A 14396-nucleotide genomic window follows, 5' to 3' on the forward strand; every position below is an offset into this window, starting at 1 on the left:
TTACATGACCACTCCTCAATATTTTAAAATTGACACTTATGCTGCCTTTTTGGGTTTGGCTGTCTTGGAGGGTTGTTTGGTGGCTAGACCAATTTGTGTCTGGCCCCTCCCCCTATCCTCCCTTAAGTCCCTAGGGGGGGGGGATATTTGTGGATCTGTGAGGGGATTCATCCGAGGCCCTATGCTGCACACATTTGGAGGATTTATTTGATTTTTATCTAAGCAGCACGGTGAGATCGGATGTTCTGGTCAGCCCGCCTTTTTTTTTCCTTTAAGTAGTTTTCCTTTTCCTATAAGTAGTTGTGGAGTTTTGGAACTAGAGTTTTTTTTTTTTATTCATAAAAGTGAAAGTTTTATAAATAAAGGGGAGTGAAAATTAGTTATACATGGATCTACAGTCTTTGTCTCATCCACACCAAAACAACAACTTTTTGGAAAGTAAGCAAAAATCTTAAAGACTCAAAATTCAGAGAGAATCAAAATCCAAAGTTCATGCTATGTATAAAAGTTAGCAAGAAAGCTTGGAATGTAACTTGCTGAAACCTTCACCCTAATCTCCCTCTAATGGTAAGTCTCTGCCAAAACAATGGGCACATGATTTGTGATATGGGGGAACATCTTGGCTCAAGAGAGCTGTTGACTGATTATTTCTGTCTAAGTGTCATAGCCCTTTAGTGTTCATATAAAGGGAAAGATAAGCTTTGACCAGGTGTTATTATAATGTATGCTTCTTGCACCTTATTACCTAATTGTTATGGTAGTTATTTGAAGTATATCTTTCAGCATAGGTGTGTGCAGCCTATTGCATTAGGGTGTGCACTCCAAAGCTCCAACACATATGCGTTTGACATATTTACCGGCCTTTTCCCCGTTCTCCATCCTGAAACAATGGGAGGAAGGGGGAGAAAGGGAGCACATGGGGGACCCGGGCAACAGAAGGAAGAGAAACAGGGAAAGGAGGGGTGGCATATATTAGTACCAATCCCCTATATTTTCCTCCTGTGGCAGCTGAATGTTGACAAAAGGGAGAGGAGGAGAAGCCTACTTTCAGCCGCTGCAGGAGGAAAATACAGATCAGTTCCACAAAATTCCACCCCTGCCGCCTCTCCTGTCCAGGTTCTGAGGATCGGCAAGAAAGGATTGCGGTTTACCTGTCACCTGCCCACCATTGACAGGTTGCCAACCCCAGGATTAGGGTATGCCCAGGCACACCTGGCACACCCCTTGACGCACGCCTATGCCTTTCAGACAGTATCTGAAGAAGAAAACAATAATAAGCCTTGTCAACCTGTTTTTTTTTTTTTTTTTACCTTCATTTAAATATTAATAGACAGTACACATTAGAGAAGTTTTGACTTAACAGTCTACTAGACATTGATTTGTAAGCAGTTTACACATTCAGCTATGAGAGAACTTCTTTCCCTCTTTTTATTTTGTATTGCCCTTTGTTCTGAATATGGATTTTGTGAACTGTATTCTTCGTAATTAAAAGTATGCTCTGTGAGTACTCTTTACAATTATCCTCCGGTCAAACCTCAAACTTTCAAGCTCCGATTTTAGAGAACAAAAATGATAAAAGTATAATTACTATAAAATAAAATATAATGAAATGACCATCTGAAGCACTGACAAAATTTAGTAATTAAATTGCACTCCAACAGTCAGCAAGCGGTGGCTCCAGACAGGGTGGGGGAAGACAAATATTTTATCATTTTGGTGAGACAGGAGTTGTTCCATCTTATTCCAAAATGTAAAGGAAAGGGTTGTGAGGAGGGGTGCCAAAAATGTGCAGCCTCTACATTATAACTGAAGCTTAGATTACACCTGTTTGTGATTGCATACATTGCAAAAAAAGGTTTGTAATCAATAAATACTAGTACTTATATAGTCAACTAGACCAAAAACAAAGCATGTTAGCAGAAAAAAAGGGAAGAAGTAGAATTTTTACACCTAAGTTTAAACTTTACAAGGTGTAATCTAATCTATTTTGTCCAAAGCAAACACACAGCAATGCATAAGTAGAACATACAACACTTACAATTACACATTTACTGCCTTGGAACTTTGTTCCTGCCAAGTGCAAGTTATAACTATGTCATGCTACTTAGAAATGCCTGCTCTCATTTAAAAAAAAAAAGTAAATGCTACTGAATTATCTGACTATTTTGAGATAACTATGCCTTTTTATAAAAGCTGTGAAAGAATAATATTAAAGAATTAGCTGTTTTTTTTTCTCCTGGGATTTAAAAAAACACAAATTATCCCTATAGAAAGGTAAGGCATTAAATGGTAAGGTTTATATGATCCAAACCCTTGGTGCAATAAATATTGTCAAGGTTTAGCTCTTTAGGTGTAACTGCTGTTTCACTTACATTCTGGGCTTCGCATCAGAGCAAGGGAAAGGTGAGTATATGATGAACAGATGGTGAAGGGCCAGGGGATGCAGCAATACAAGTGTCTTACCCCTTTCACACTGAGGCGCTTTACAGGCGCTATAGCGCTAAAAATAGCACCTGCAATGCGCCTGTAAAGCACCTCTCATATCACTCCTCTGGGGCGGTGCGCTGGCAGGATGTAAAAAAAGTCCTGCAAGCAGTATCTTTGAGACGCTTTAGGAGCGGTGTATACACCGCTCCTAAAGTGCCCTTGCCCATTGAAATGAATGGACAGCGCCGCTGCACCAGCGCTTTGCCGGTGCTTTTAACCCTTTTTCAGCCGCTAGGGAGGGTTAAAAGTGCCCCACTAGCGGCTGAAAAGCACCGCTAAAATGACGGTAAAGCGCCGCTAAAAACAGCGGCCCCACTGCCGACTTCCTCAATGCCCAAGTGTGAAAGAGCTCTAACTGCACACCATATGGTTAAAAGTTTAGGGACACCTACCCTGTTTCTCAGAAAATAAGACCTAGCGTGATTGTCAGTGATGGCTGCAATATAAGCCCTACACCCCAAATAAGCCCTACCCTGTTTCCCCCGAAAATAAGCCCTACCCTGAAAATAAGACCTACAAGGACTTTAACTAGGGCTTATTTGGGGGGGGGGGTAGGGCTTATATTGCAGCCATCACCGACAATCACGCTAGGTCTTATTTTTTGGGGAAACAGGGTATCCATCCCACCTTTATGATCTTGTTGGTCATCTTATGGGATGGGAACTAATATGAAGTTGTGCCTCTCACCCCACCTACCCCAGTAGCTAAAATAGCCTCCATTCTTCTGTGAAAGCTATTCACAAGATTATAGAATGTGCCTGTGAGAATTTGTGCTCATTCAGCAAAAGAACATTTGTAATGTCACATACTGATGCTGGATAAGAAGACCTGGCCCATCCTAAAAGCATTCAAAAGGGTTGAGGTCTTTATTAAAATCCTGACATGGTTCACAATGGCACAGTCATACATGAACAGAAAAGGGCCTCCTCCAACTTCTTGTCACAAGACTGGAAGCACACAATTGCCTAAAAAGTCTTTGTACTGTATGCTGCAGCAGTAACAATGGAAAGACCTGAAATGTTGATAGGCTTCATTTTTAAATTGTATTACTATTTTAAATAAACCATTGTGTTTCTTAGATATATTACCTAACTTTAATACTGCACAAATGTGGTATTTGCTGTGTAACATGACATGTTGTTTAACACTTACAAATATATTTTATCACCACAGGGCAGGAACAAAGTTTTTATTTTGAACATGCAACTACTGTCTAAAATGCAACAAAACTTTAAAATTTGAACAACTACAGAGCAACACAGTAATAACAAAAACAAATAAGGTTACATTAAAATAAAAAATGAATAATAAATTCATGCGAATAAAGTTCCATTCTTCTATCATGCATCAGACTTACTGCCCGAGCACTCAATAATGACGACGAAAAGTGCAAAAACCCAGCAACATTACCAAAGGATGCATAGAGGTGTCTCACAATGCAATATCATCTCAATCCCCAAAGCCCATGGACAGTTGCACTGCCCTTCATTGAAAGAATTATTTTTTTAATAATTTATTTATCTTTGTATGTAAAAATGTGGGTAAAGAACGTAAAAAAGAAACAAAATAAAACAAAACAAAAACAAAAAAAAACACACCAACCTTCTCGTAGCTCTGAGGGATGTTAAGGGGTTTGATGCAGAACACAATGACATGAGGAGAAGAGAAAAAATAGGGGAGACACAGAGAGAGTAAAAAAAGACCTTCTCCAGGCTTTCAGCTGCAAAGCGACTAATCCATCTATATATATATAGATATATATATATATATGTAAATTAAAACTAGCAACAAATATATTTACTTATCTTCTGCATTTTTACCTACATTTTTACTCCATCTTTTTAGCATATGCTATACTGGACACATATATATAACATTTGCTTTTATAGTGTGTGTGTATATATATATATTTATATATATATATATATATGCTCAGTATACATTACTTGTTATTTAGCAACAGACCCAATGTTGTCATGATCATTAGAAACTGCAATGTTGTTTTGAATCACAGTAACAGAGAAAGAATATAATGATCTCTACAATATTGGGTCATAATGCATTTATGTATGCATAAATATACTCCTCAATTGCAGATGCCCTAAAGTAAAATAAGATCAAGTATTTAGGCATATTTAAGATGTTATTATCTAGCATTATTTAAACCCACCAATAACTAACTATTCATGAGACATATGCAGATTATTAGATACTTTTTCCCAAATATTTTATTTATACATTCCCAATATAATTATTGCAGCTGTGTGGCATTCTCCTAATATTTAAAAAAAAAATTTATTCCATTACATTTAACTATCTATACACAAAATAACTTGGTTATGCGTCTGTCATTCTTTGTTTTGGGCTATGCAATCACTATATTTGTATCCTGCCAGAAGCACAGCAGGAGTCCATAAGTGGTAGAATTCTTTGTTGCGTTTAAACTGATCAAAAAAAAAAAAAACACGCATTTTGTTGAATAAAGTCTGAAATGTTCAATATGTATATTTTTATTCTGTAAAATTTCTTGACACTAACGGCTTTTGTCATTTCAAAGTATCAATTAAAGCATGTAGTAAACACATATAATATGTGTTGATGTAATAAATACACGCCATGTTATCGACATTACTAATAGAACCTAGCACAGTAAAAGTAAATAATATCCTAAAGTACACTTTTATATGTCTGCAGCGTGCTTAAGAATTATACCTATCCTGTTCATAAATAATATGATCTAGTAAAGTATACAATTAATATATATTGACAGACCACTTTCAGAAACATTAAATTATTAAAAAGTTAAAGCCAGAACTGGAGATATGAGGACAAGATAGCAAGTACGGCCTACAGAATGTTCACATTACCAGTGTGCAGAGCCCAGCTGCTCCCTACCTCTCACATAAAGATTAGCAGGTGAAGAGTAGCGAACGCCAGCACTGTTGGTTGCAACACATTCGTACTTCCCCTGATCAGTCTCTTCACTGTTTTCAATTTGTAAGGCACCTAAAGAGAAAAACAAAACAAACAAAAAAACAAAAAACAAAAACAACACAAGTTAATATAAACACTAAAATATTTTTTCCTATAGTACTAAGACCTAATGGTAACACACAAGAAGCCTTCTGTTATACCTACTGTTAAAGTGGAGCTCCAGCCCCCCATCCAAAAATTAAAAGTCAGCAGCTACAAATACTATAGCTGCTGACTTTTAATATTCGGACACTTACCTGTTCAGGGATCCTGCGATGTCGGCACCCCAACCGTTTTTTCCGATCGGCTCACAGGTGCTGCCACCGCCATTCGTGGCAAGGGAAACTGGCAGTGAAGCCTTACTGCACTGCGCTTTTTAACTGGCCTGGCGGCAGAGAGAGGAGGGGGGCTGAACTTCTGGGGGAACTTGACACAAACAAGCGGAGCTTCCACTTTTGAGTGGAACTCTGCTTTCAATACAATATTGTATTTCGTAACCACCAACTGACAATCCTAGTCAGAATGCAACAGTTTAAATATACAACACATATATATATATATATATATATTGTACTTGGTCTTCAAATTGACAACATGGCATATGCTTTGCTTAAAAGGAAGCAAATAATGATTTAAAATATGCATTGAACATTACTAAAGTGTTTGTAATTACATATTAGGCACCACAGCATTTTGTAGAAATGTAACAACATATGTATTACAGATATACACCTATATTAGAAAGAATTATAGAATATATTCAAACAAAAGAATGAGCTAGAAAATATATTTAGAATATGAACATTTATTTTAACAAATTTTGATCTGAGATTTTTGAGTAATTACCATGTTGTGGGATGGTGAACTTGATAAGATGTGAAGGAGGGGGTAATATTAAAACTGCCACTAAATCTAAAACTGCCTATTTAAATGATGAGGCCAACAGGTGAGATGTGTATGTGTATTATAGTATACAAAAAACTGTGATCTGTTTTTCACAGAAGTCATAATAATTAAAGGCTGTCCTTTATAATAAACATTTAACATTTTTTTTACTTAGACAAACCTTTACAAACAAAACATTCCAATCAATTTACTACAGAATTTCTTGATATATTGAGGCATTTTTGGTGCCTTGGTGATTATCTTTGCAAATAGTTCAGGCAGCATTTTAAAAGATTGTGTCTATTACTATAACTTAAATGAAGAACAGATTATAATTTAGCAGTTGCTAAGGCAGAGATCCTAAACATTCAAAATAGGGGCATGAGAATACATACATCATATATATATATATATATATATATATATATATATATATATATATATATATATATATATATATACATAGATTGATAGATAGATAGATAGATAGATAGATAGATAGATAGATAGATAGATAGATAGATAGATAGATAGATAGATAGATAAGATAGATAGACAGTTAGCTTTGCTTAGAGTATCTGATATTGCGAAGGTAATGCAACATATACCTTTACATTTTAGATTTAGTGGCTCCTTAAATAGTTTTATATAATTAGGTCCATTTATTTGTTAAAGAAATGTATAAGATCAGTAATACTTACCAAGCTCTGGATAAAATGTACAATGTCTGTGCATTGTAATCATTAAGTGGTCTATAATACTGCTAAACCAGAAGTAGTACAATGACAATGTACTGTACTTACAGAAAATATAACCTATACTCAAGAAAAAGAACAATAAAAGGGCCCAAATAAATATAGAGCTAAATAGACAAGGTGAAAAAAGATTTCAATAACTTAAGGAGGCGTTGCTATATGGAAATGCCTTACCTCGAATTGGTGTATTTTCTGTAATGAAAGCAAAGAAGAAGAGTGACATTGGTGAGGAATTAAGGTTTAGATTACCAGGCACAGAGCCAAAAAAGGGCCTGTATCCAGGAAGAACTTCTGCGAATGATCCACAAACATTTCTTTTTGCCTCATGGTAAGAATTTTAGTTAATGGAATATTTTTCTAAAAAAACTGCAGGGTACCCATTAACTACATTTAGGGATGAATTTTGTGGGCTAACAATGCAAAGGCTGATCAAAGCAAAACTCCAGTGTAAACTTTACACTTTGCAAAGATGACAGTAAAGGAGTTGCTACGATATCCAAATATTGCAAGTTACGTTGGTTTTATGGTTCTGGGAAAGAGTATAAACAGGCAAATTAGCAGTCATATGGCTACAAACATCCTGACAAGTTTATTTTGTCCATATTTTGGTATGAATAACAGTAGTTCTGTAAAGAAAGGAAGAAAGCAAGGAAGCATATTTTTTTTGCCACCGAACGTTATCATTATCCCTGTTACACATAACAAATTACTTCATATGTAATGGCATTTGATTTCTAACAGATATGTTCAGTCACTTAAACTGCTCTTACAGCTCAATGTACATCTCATGAAAAGCTGGGGATACTATATTCACAAAACAAAAAAAACTGGGACCATTTTTTATAATGAAAAAAAAAAAATACTCAAAGCAGCAATAGATAAACCAGAAAAACTAAAAATTATGCAATTTTTCTACAGTAAGTACAATGGTATGCTGCAATTTTGGATAAAAAAGTACATACTATCACTTCTCATTCATTCTCCATACATTCTTCCCGTAATCAGCTGTTCTTCCACCTATTTCTCATGCTATACCAAGCATTCCCGATGCAGTCCTTCAACACTAGTTATATTGCATCTCCGCAGCGTCATGCAGCGAGTCACGCTTGCACCTTTTCTCAACACCAATACTTTCATTACCTATTTCACCCATACATTCATCTTTACTCAAATCAGTTTTCAGTTTTCCTTTTTTCTACCATCACTAATACAACTTGTACCATTACAATATGTACTCACACCTATTTGGCAGTTCTCTCATCTTTACCAGTACAAAGTTATGTATTTATCTTCCAACGCAATGTTGTGTATTCACTTATTTATGTACGTTTGGCTCTACATACATATGTGTGCGGGTCTGTATGTGTGTATATCCATTTATACATGTAATGCACCCCATCAAAGAAGGAACCTGCAGTAGCCTAGGCACAGTGGTCAACAACTGCAACTACTTATGGTGTCAGCGCATACTCTACATAATTCTTTCATGCATGTTTTCAGCTAAAAGCTTCCAATGATGCTATTTTTTAAAGTACATGTGAACGTATATCTGTATATGCACGTCATTTTGTATGTGTTTACGAGACATTTTTTACATATATATATTTTATACATTATATATTATATATATTCTTTGATTGCTATGTTTTTAACATTTGCATTAGCATCTGCAATTCTACTGCTATCTACAGCGCCTTGCAAAAGAATTCACCCCCTTGGCATTTTTCGTGTTTTGTTGCCTCATAACCTGGAATTAAAATGGATTGTTTGAGGATTTGCATCATTTAATTTACAGAACGTGCCCACAAGATGAAGATGGTTTTTTTTTTTTTTTAACAAATAGGACAAAATAACTGAAAAAGTCAATGTGCATAACTATTCACCCCCCTAAAGTCAATACTTTGCAGAGACACCTTTTGCAGCTATCACAGCTCCAAGTCGCTTTGATAAGTCTCTATGAGCTTGCCACATCTTACCACTGGGATTTTTGCCCATTCCTCCTTGCACAAGTGCTCCAGCTCCTTCAAGTTGGATGGTTTGCGCTTGTGAACAGCAATCTTTAAGTCTGACCACAGATTTTCTATTGGATTGATGTCTGGGCTTTGACTAGGCCATTCCAACACATTTACACGTTTCCCCTTAAACCACTGAAGTGTTGCTTTAACAGTGTGTTTAGGGTCATTGTCCAGCTGGAAGGTGAACCGCCGTCCTAGCCTCAAATCACACACAGAGTGGTACAGGTTTTGCTCAAGAATATCCCTGTATTTAGCACCATCCATCTTTCCCTCAATTCTGACCAGTTTCCCAGTCCCGACTGCTGATGTGATGCGTTGGGTCTGCGCCAGACATAGAGTTTTCTTTGATGGCCAAAAAGTTCAATTTTAGTCTCATCAGACCACAGCACCTTCCTCCATACATTTTGGGAGTCTCCCACAGGTCTTTTCGCAAACTCAAAACATGCCATTTTGTTTTTTTCTGAAAGTAATGGCTTTCTTCTGTCAACTCTGCCATAAAGCCCAACTCTATGGAGCATACGGCTTATTGTCCTCCTATGTACAGATACTCCAGTCTCTGCTGTGGAACTCTGTAGCCCATCCAGGGTTACCTTAGGTCTCTGTGCTGCCTCCGTAATTAATGGACTCCTTGCCCGGTCTGTGAGTTTTGGTGTGCGGCCGTTTCTTGGCAGGTTTGCTGTTGTGCCATGTTCTTTCCATTTGGTTATGATAGAGTTTATGGTGCTCCTTGGAATCATCAAAGATTTGGATATTTTTTTATAACTTAACTCTGACTTGTACTTCTCAACAACATTGTCCCTTACTTGTTTGGAGAGTTCCTTGGTCTTCATGGCAGTGTTTGGTTAGTGGTGCCTCTTGCTTAGGCACCACTAAGGCCTCTAGGGCCTTTCAAAATAGTGTGTATATGTAATGACAGATCATGTGACACTTAGATTGCACACAGGTGGACATCATTTCACTAATTATGTGACTTCTGAAGGTAATTGATTGCACCAGAGCTTTTTATGGGCTTCATGACAAAGGGGGTGAAGAATACATACGCACATGCCAATTATCAGTTTTTTATTTCTGAAAAACAGTTTTATGCATATATTTTTCTCATCTTACTTCACCAACTTAGACTATTGTGTTCTGATCCATCACATATAATTCAGATTAAAGAAACATTGAACTAAAGGCTGTAATGTAACAAAATAGGTAAAAAGCCAAGGGGGGTGAATATTTTTGCAAGGCACTGTATATCTGTTTGGTGTCTGTTTAATTTAGAGTGCTGTGATGCAGAAGGAGAATTCCTAGAGTGAAGGTGAATCCGCCCACAAAGCTACACCACCTATGTAGTGCTACACTGCCCATCCAGCCTCCTCTATCTACTTATACATATTGTAACACACAGACCAGATTTGGCTCTCTAAGGCTCTGATGAACCCTCAAACCGCGTTAGACATTATTTGATTATCCCTTGCATGGATATCACTTTATAACAATCTATCAAGTATTTAACATTGCTTTTTATCCATTTGTACGAATACGTAGTATTTCTCTGTATATACCCAATTTGTTTAGAATAAACTCCTTTTTAATGATTCATGCATTAGGCCACAAGCCTTCCTTTTTCTTTACATATAGCATTTCTGACTTCCCTTAGTCGGCCTAGGCAGCGGGGCATGCATTATCACTTCCCACTTATACTATCAATAATTACTACCACCCTATTAAGGCCCTCTGCATTAGCGCAGGAGAATATCTTTTCTGTAACGACCACCCTAATGCAGTTTTACTGCTAGAGGGCAGGTGCTTTGCGCAGGATCACGTATATATACTTACGTGATCCCGCATATTCGGGAAGCGCGCTCCCACTCTGATCACCAACTGATTATTCACAGCGGGAGCCAATCAGTGTGTGCCACAGACTAGATGTCCACCGGCACCCGGCAATCATTTGTTACAGAAACAATGCAGATTACCGTTCTGTCAGTAGGGAAGGCATGGATCCATGCCTTCTCCTAGTAAAAGCACCTCCCACACAGTACACAAACACAGGCTAGGCACACAGTTAATTCTTTGATTGCTCCTGATGTTAACCCCTTCCCAGCGAGTGTCATTAGTACAGTGACAGTGCATATTTTTAGCACTGATCACTATATTAGTGTCACTGGTTCCTCAAAAAAGTGTCAAAAGTGTCAGATTTTTCCGGCGCAATATCGCAGTCCCACTATAAGTCGCTGATCCATGCCATTACTAGTAAAAAATATAAATAAATAAAAATTCCATAAATATATCCCATAGTTTGTAGACGCTATAACTTTTGTGCAAGCCAATCAATATACAAATCGATATACGCGTATCAGGATTTTTTTTTACCAAAAATAAGTAGCAGAATGCTTCTATCGCAACAAATAAAAAACGCAGAAGTGATCAAATACCACCAAAAGTAAGCTATGTTTGTGGGGAAAAAAAGGACATCATTTTTATTTGGGTACAGAGTTGCACGACTGTTCAATAGTCAGTTAAAATAACACAGTGCCATATCGCAAAAAATGGCCTGGTCAAGGGGAGTAAATCTTCCAGAGCTGAAGTGGCTAGAGTAGTATAGCGTTTTTTTTTTGGTTTTTTTACATACTGTCACCAGTCAGTGTCGCTGATCTTTGCCACACCAGTTATATGATGACGATGTACTGAACTGGTGATAGTATGTAAAAAAAATGTTTAAAAATTGTCAAAAAAAAAAACTGTTTAATTCTTTTCATTTTCCCCAAAAAAATTGACAAAAAAATGACAACTTCAAAAAACTTGCCATGCCTCTTACAACTTTCCAAAAAAGGGTCATTTTTGGGCCTCAAGAAATGAGATAGGCAGTCAGTACATCAGGACTGATCGATTTATATATATAGGACTACATATTAAACACTTGTTTTGGTTATTTTCAAAAAATGTAGCAGAATACAGTTTGGCCTAAATGTATTAAAAAAGATTATTTATTTGCAAAATGTTAAACAGAAACGAAGAAAAACCTTTTTTTTTTTTAACTTTTTTTGGTCTTTTTGTATATTTTGCAAAACATAAAAAACCCAGTGGTGATTAAATACCACCAAAAGAAAGCTCTATTTATGAGAAGAAAGTGATAAAAATATGGGTACAATGTTGCATGGGAGCGCAATTGTCATTCAAAGCGCGACAGCGCTGAAAGCTGCAAATTGGTCTGGGCAGGAAGAGGGTGAAAATGCCCTGTATTCAAGTGGTTAATATATATTTTTTTGCTTTTTTTCCACTAATTCTAGATGTGCTTCTTTGATGCAAAATCTGAAAGAAGCCAATTTACAACAGTCATCAGAACGATGATATATCCATTATCAGACAGTTGATTTCAGTCAAAAAAACAAGTAGCATCTCTGCTGTGCTATGTTTAAGACCCCTTTCACACTTAGGCGCTTTTCAGATGTTATAACACTAAAAATAGCGCCTGTAAAGCTCCTGAAAATCTCCTGAAAATCGCCTCTCATACCTCCCCAGTGTGAAAGCCTGAGTGCTTTCACACTGGGGCAGGGCGCTTGCGGGATGGGAAAAAAGTCCCACAAGCAGCGTCTTTGGGGCAGTTTGGGAGCCGCTCCCAAAACGCCCTGCCTATTGAAATGAATGGGCAGTGCTGCCGAAGCACCTGCAAAGCGTTTCGTCAGCGCCGCAACACGGGCGCTTTTAACCCTTCCTTCGGCTGCTAGCGGGGGTTAAAAGCACCCTGCTATTGGCCAAAAAGTGCTGCGAAAACTACAGTAAAGCGCCACTAAAACTAGCGCAACTTTACCGCTAACGCCGGACGCTTTCAGTGTGAAAGTAGCCTATTACTTTGGAAATCTTTTATTATGTACTGTAAATGTTTCCCTGTAAGAAAACATGGCAACCATCAGGCTTGGTTCACACTTCTGCGATGCGTGAAACCCTGCAAATCCGGTGCGGGTTCCCGCATCGCACCTAAATCGATGGAGAATAAATCTCTCTAATGGAGACCAGTAAAGTAGCAGTAAAAGCCCAATCAGGGTTCTTTTTTTTTAATAACATGTCATACTTACCTGCTCTGTTAAATGGTTTTGCACAGATCAACCACAATCCTCCTCTTCTTGGGTGCCCCGCCTGTGCTCTTGTCTCCTCCCCCTGTCAATTGCCCCCAGAGCAAGCTGCTTGCTCTGGGGGCACTCCTGTGTGCTTGCTCTCAAGGCCTGCTCTGTGTGTCTAGTGACACACACACAGTGTGGCACAGCCCACCCCTGGCTCCCTCTTCACTGTCTGTGATTGACAGCAGCAGGATTTAATGGCTATTGCTGTCTCTGAACCAATGAGGAGAGAGAGAGAGTAGAGAGCCGTTACTTTTAGAAAAGAATGATATGACTAACCAATAATAACAATCTTGCTTGAGGTCTCATTCACACTACCCACACAGGAAAACGATCTGTTATTTTTGTACTATTGAAATGTCAAATGTCATTCATTTCTATGCACGGTAGCTCAGTTGCAATGCACAGACAGAAAGCTGCAGAGAAAAGCAGACACGGTGCGTAAGCATATTTCCACACAGCAATATTCCACACCTGCATTCTATTGTGTAATTTTCTAACAGAGCAAATAGAAAGAAATTGTTTTCTTTTTGCCCTTGTAGAGACTGGCAGTTTTCTACTGCAGAAAGAGCCAGTCTTCGCTCAGGTCTGAACAAGCCATGAAAGTACAGGTAAAACAAAAAATGAACGCATATTCATAAAAGGAAATGATTAAATATTTGGTGTGACTCTTTGGAATAAAAACTGCAGCAGTTCTCTTAGGTTCAATTATAGGCAGCTTCTGTAGGTATAATTTATACAGAGATATACAATCAGCGCAATCAGTCATAAATCCACAATAATATAAAAGATATTGCTAGCTGAACACTTAAATGAGAATTTCACAACACCTCTAACAAAGTATCTTAATATCATAAAAGTGCAGCGCAATAAATTAAAAGTTCATGTAAAGTTCATATAAAGCCAATCCTCAGCAAAGATAGACATAAACTGGTGAGTTAAAATTGTGTCATAGTCATCATTCAGGTGTAGAAGGTGCTCAATCTCAATCACCAAAAAAACAATTGTGGCCGCTCACCTTATAAGTACGACCCCTGAATCAATAGGACAGTCATAACACGCTTTCCCCACTGAGGGTAACACGTGAATGATCCTCAAATACCTCACATGTACAGAGCATGAATAAAAAAAATCAAGAGAGGGGAAAAATAGTGCTCTCTGCTATATTTATTTTA

At 37.6% G+C, this 14396-nt stretch overlaps 1 protein-coding gene across 17 annotated transcripts in view; it reads right to left on the reverse strand.

Moving 5' to 3' along the window:
* PTPRS (protein tyrosine phosphatase receptor type S) overlaps window positions 1-14396 on the reverse strand; it is a 744226-nt gene that overhangs the window by 453052 nt on the left and 276778 nt on the right. For 9 of the 17 annotated variants that reach the window (XM_073594552.1, XM_073594489.1, XM_073594508.1 and 6 more), the window contains 2 exons: window positions 5383-5493; window positions 4090-4101 (listed from right to left, as the gene is read on the reverse strand). In XM_073594552.1, coding sequence (XP_073450653.1) covers window positions 4090-4101; window positions 5383-5493 — 123 coding nt within the window. The remainder of the gene's footprint in view (window positions 1-4089; window positions 4102-5382; window positions 5494-14396) is intronic. The other 8 variants (XM_073594561.1, XM_073594517.1, XM_073594500.1 and 5 more) reach the window with 1 other exon arrangement.

The sequence above is a fragment of the Aquarana catesbeiana genome, linkage group LG01 (assembly GCF_042186555.1).
Source record: "Aquarana catesbeiana isolate 2022-GZ linkage group LG01, ASM4218655v1, whole genome shotgun sequence".
NCBI lineage: Eukaryota > Metazoa > Chordata > Amphibia > Anura > Ranidae > Aquarana > Aquarana catesbeiana.